The sequence below is a fragment of the Citrus sinensis genome, chromosome 6 (assembly GCF_022201045.2).
Source record: "Citrus sinensis cultivar Valencia sweet orange chromosome 6, DVS_A1.0, whole genome shotgun sequence".
Classification (NCBI taxonomy): domain Eukaryota; kingdom Viridiplantae; phylum Streptophyta; class Magnoliopsida; order Sapindales; family Rutaceae; genus Citrus; species Citrus sinensis.
In genome coordinates, this window is record NC_068561.1 from 3,963,514 (window position 1) to 3,968,882 (window position 5,369).

General features: G+C 31.6%; 1 protein-coding gene across 1 annotated transcript; it reads left to right on the forward strand.

The window, feature by feature from the left end:
• Window positions 1-212: 212 nt before the first annotated feature.
• On the forward strand, window positions 213-5,127 carry LOC102625631 (serine carboxypeptidase-like 20). The gene is made up of 13 exons (XM_006480452.3): window positions 213-413; window positions 839-990; window positions 1,488-1,564; window positions 1,897-2,019; window positions 2,184-2,286; window positions 2,371-2,408; window positions 2,752-2,853; window positions 3,247-3,333; window positions 3,467-3,787; window positions 4,252-4,317; window positions 4,451-4,572; window positions 4,681-4,840; window positions 4,972-5,127. Exons 1-13 carry the CDS (start codon window positions 262-264, stop codon window positions 5,053-5,055), a joined length of 1,587 nt encoding a protein of 528 aa, XP_006480515.1. The 5' UTR covers window positions 213-261; the 3' UTR covers window positions 5,056-5,127.
• Window positions 5,128-5,369: the final 242 nt, after the last annotated feature.

The window sequence follows — 5,369 nt, forward strand, 5'->3', positions numbered from 1 at the left end:
TTCATGCCACAACAATGCCAACTTTTTCTCTCGTCCTTCCGTTTGTTACTCAAAATTTGAGTGCATGGATTTTGTATTTTGTAAATAGCTAGTACTATTTAAGCAAATTAAATAAAATCTTTCCTTTTAATCTCTCTCTTAAATAATATCTCACGTCCCCACAAAATTACAAATATAAAAGCTCCACATCGCCAGGTTTCTGTTTCACAAAACATTTGTTTCTCTTTGTTATTGTTCTCTGTAGTTAATTTAATTTCCAAAATGGCCATGGCTGCCATTGATAAAATCTTCTTCTTTGTTGCATCAATTTGTTTGCTTGTGAATGTTGCGCTCATCGGAGCAGCTCCTGAAAGTGCTTTGGTCTCTCAACTTCCCGGATTCCATGGCTCTCTCCCTTCGAAACACTACTCTGGGTGAGTAATTTTTTTAATAATATCCTGAAAAATATAATTTTTTTTTTCCTTTAATGATAAGAGGTGTTAACAAAGTCGAAATTGAACTTTTAGCCACAGCCTTATCTCCCAAATTCCGAACATAAGTGGTTAGTCCAAGAAAGTTTCCTGGGTTATTTACGACACAGCAAGCCCCTGGGATTAATTATTGTTCCTTAAAAATATAATTAATTATATAAAACTATTAATTTGACAAGGATGATCTCATTTTCTTTACCAAAATTTAAAATTCTCATTATTCAAATTCAAAATTCTCATTATTCAAAAACATCTTAGTAATTTGTTAAATATTTTGTGGGGCTTTTTTTACTAAAAAGTATTATATGGTTACAAGTTGAGTATTTTATGGGATTTCTTTTGATTTTTTGTTTTTTTACTTTCTGTAGGTATGTAACAATAGTAGACAGTGCAAAAACTGAAAAGAATCTTTTTTACTACTTCGTTGTTTCTGAGAGAAACCCGTCAAAAGATCCTGTCGTTTTATGGCTTAATGGTGGACCTGGTTGCTCTAGCCTTGATGGTTTGATCTATGAACATGGTAACGCATACAGACTGTCTCTTTCTACACACGCACACACACATATCACATCAATAATTATGCATAATTGTGCTCTCTAATCTGTAGCTCTTATCCTTTTTGTTTAAAATAATAATAAAATAAAAAGATTGTTGTAGTTTAGAAATATTACCATGATGGTCGATCTATAATTTATTAATAAAATAATTGCGATTATAGAGCTTACCTAATTATTAAATAAAAATATGTACATATGGCAGTTAATATTATGATATGCACGAGGATTAGAACTCCGTCATGCATATGGTAATAACCCTAGTTCAGGAAATTTGCTTCTCGTCTTCAATCATCACCAATAGGAAAAAACAAATAATAATAATTACATGCTTACATCTAATTCTATAAAACTTAGAAATTATTTATTAATTTGTAATTTTTTAATTTGGAATTAAATTTTTTTCTTTTGAAGGGAGAAATTAATTAACAAGAGATAATTTCTCATCTGATGATTCCAACAGGTCCATTCAATTTCGAAGCAGGAAAGTCAAAAGGTCGTATGCCGATTTTGCATCTCAATCCTTATAGCTGGTCTAAGGTGATGAAACAATATAATGTTGGCGATCATTGAAGTTTATTTATGTCCTATTTTTCAGCTCATCGTTGAATTAAAATGAATCATAAATAATAAACTATACGTCTAATATAATATAAAGACTTTCGGACCATAGTCAGACGTTCGGACTAGTCATATTTACCAAAATTTTATATATTTTTATTCCATAATTAGAGCTTGTTTTCCCAATAGTTGTGGCTAAAAAAAAGTACAACACTAAACATACTAGACTGCACAAATATATATTCTATAGTAGCATTTATAGCGACATTTGTATTTAACATATTTGTTAAAATGTTTACTTGGTCTTTCAGGTTTCTAACGTATTATACTTGGACTCTCCTGCTGGCGTTGGATTCTCTTATTCTAAAAACACAAGTTTATATATAACCGGTGACAAACAGACAGCCTCTGACACACAAAAATTTCTCCTCAAGGTAATTCGAATTCTTAATTAGTTCGGAGATCAGAATTCTTAATTCGTAAACAAATTAATTAAACTATTAAAATTCAATTAATACATGTATAATTAATCTTCTTTTTTTTTGTTTTTGATTTTTTTCCTTGACAATTAATCTTCTTTCTGTGAAAAAACATGCAGTGGTTCCAAGAATTCCCAGAGTTTGTTTCGAATCCATTTTTCGTTTCCGGGGAATCGTATGCTGGAGTTTATGTTCCAACTCTTTCTGCTCAAATAGTCAATGGTAATTAATGTGATATGTAATACCATACGATATCAGTGAATTGACATTTTGAAAATGTGGTAGTAACTCTAGGGTTTCCTGTAGGAATTAAATCTGGTGAAAAGCCTGTCATCAATTTCAAGGTACGTTGTATATAAGTGTGTAACAATCACTATGGTACGACAAATCTATTATCCACTTCGTATTAATGTGACAATTATGGATAAGAATCCTCTTCAAATATTTACTCTAATAAAAACTTAGATTAAGAGAGAATCTTAATCCATTATCTTAAATAAAATCATCAAAGGTTGTTAATATGCATTTATCTATTAATGTGTGTGTATGTGCTCGAGGCAACAATTGCCATACCCTCGACTACTGCTAATTTTTTTTATATTAATATTGACATTTCGAGAATGAAAAATGTATGTGTGGAAGCACATGAATTAAATTTATTAGAATCAATGAATGTGTTTGATGCAGGGTTACATGGTTGGAAATGGAGTTACAGACGAAGAATTTGATGGCAATGCTCTCGTCCCATTTACGCATGGCATGAGCCTTATTTCAGATAAAATTTTTGAGGTCATTTTTGATATATAACTTTTTTGCTATTTGAATTTCTGTTTTTGTCTTGTTCCCCCCCCCCCCCCCCCCCCGCGGCGCTTAAGTTGTGTTTTAGAAACGTTTTGTTAAATAAAAACGGTAAATTGTAGGTATTAATGAAAGTCTCTTAGGACTGCTTTTTTATTTTTCAAAATAATTTCTGTAATTTCAATTTATTATATGCAATTGCCTCAACGATTTGGCCAAGTAGTTTTAGTTAGCAGACCATTCGAGTTCAAATCTTATGGGAGGTAAGGGGATAAAAATTAATATAGGCTTTACCCACCCTTCTACTCTTTAAAAAATTGATATATACTTTTTTTTTTTCCCGAAAACAAGAAAAACTAACGTACAGCTGTTTTTTGCATGCAGGAAACAAAAGCTGCTTGTAAAGGCAAGTTTTATCAAATAGACGAAAACAATGGAAGCTGTTCCACGATGTTATCAAAGATTGATCTAGTGAGCAAACATTTTATCTTTTTTTTCCCCCAAATTATTACTCTTCATAAGATTTTTAAAATTCATCAATTATGGACATGAATATTGCTTCATTAATTGATAACATATCTATTTTTTTTATCTATATTTACAGCTTGTCAATGATATTAACATTTATGACATCCTCGAGCCATGCTTTCATAGCCCAAATGAGAAGAATGGAAATGGAATCAACGAGAGAAAAAAGAATGGTAACAGTAATGTTCCAAAGAGTTTTCAAGAATTAGGTCAAACAGAGAAGCCAATGCCAGTGAGAAAAAGAATATTTGGACGTGCATGGCCTTTTAGAGCGCCAGTGAGAGAAGGTCATGTTCCTACTTGGCCTGAGATTTTGAGAGATTATCAAGCCAATGTGCTCAATAATGCCAATGCCGATTCTGATTCCAATGCCCTCCATGGTTATGTTCCATGCACTGTAAGTTAAATTTTCTGAATATATATTTCCTCTTTAATTTTGAAGAAAATGAAAAAATAAAAAAATAGTCTCTATTGTTTGTCAGTATATAAATCATTTCTCGATCTTTTTTCATGTTCCAAAATCTATCAAAACTCCCATGCCGTTAAAAGAATCGTTAACTTTTAACTATTTTTTTTTCTTTTTCGTCTTTTACCGTTTTATCTCTTGAAATTTTATTGATCAATAGTGGTTTCAACATCTCAGGCAAATTTTTATTCATCCGTGGTGGGTTTCACCACATCAGGGGTAAAATCGTAAAAGACAAAAAATTTGAAATTAACAGTCATTATTGTTGAAAGGCATGAGAGTTTTGATCACTTTTAAAACATAAAAAAGGAGATAATTAGTTTATTAAACAACATGGAAGTTTTTATAATTATTTAGTTAATTGTTAAAGGCTTGATATTTCCCATTAATTGCAGGATGATGAAGTCGCAAGAACATGGCTGAACAATGCAGAAGTGAGGAAAGCAATCCATGCAGCACCGGTATTATTATTATTATATTATTATAGCATAAATAATAGCTAATTACTCTATCTCTCTATATGTTTACATAAAGAAGGAAATTAATAGATAGAATATTTCATGATATTTATTATTATTAATTAATTACATGCAGGAGAGTGCGACTGGTGCATGGGAGTTATGCTCAGACAACCTCGATTATAGTCATGATACTGGAAGTATGATCCCTTACCACAAGAATTTAACCATGCAAGGTTTTCGAGCCCTTATTTACAGGTGTGCATATAAGTAACTTTAAATTCACGCATTTTAAAATATGTAGATAGATATCTGCGTTTCATAATCTTTAGTGAAATTATTGATTAATTGAATTTAATTTGGCAGTGGTGATCATGATATGTGTGTTCCTTACACTGGAAGCCAAGCATGGACAAGTTCACTTGGATATAAAACTCTGGATGAATGGAGACCCTGGACTTCAAATGATCAAGTTGCTGGATATTTACAAGGATATGATCATAACCTCACTTTTCTCACCATCAAGGTAATTATATCAATTAATATTTTTTTTATTACAAAAATGGTATTATTTTGTTCAGATTGATCATAGTTTTGATTTTGAGTTTATTTATTAAATAAATAAATAATATAAATATGAAAATTGGGTGCATTCAGGGAGCAGGACACACAGTACCGGAATACAAGCCGAGAGAATCTTTGGATTTCTACAGCCGTTGGTTGGAAGGAAAACCAATCTGATACTCTCTTTGTAGTTAATCTTCAAAAATCTTTTGCTTCCAAGAATAATAAAAGAAAATTATGATCCTGAAATTTGCGGCCCCCCCCCCCCCCCCAAAGTTCAAAATCGTGAAAGTTTATGAGCATAATATTCAACCCAGATCGGCTAAACATAGAATTTAAGTTCAATCCAAGCTTAGCTTACTCTCAAGCAGTTTTAGTTAGCTGGCCCCCTGTATTGAAATCCTAAATGAAGTAGGGAAAAAAATTAATTTGAAATTTACCTATCCTTAATTCTTTTTTTTCCCCAAAAAAGTTGCCTTTCCCTAGTCAGA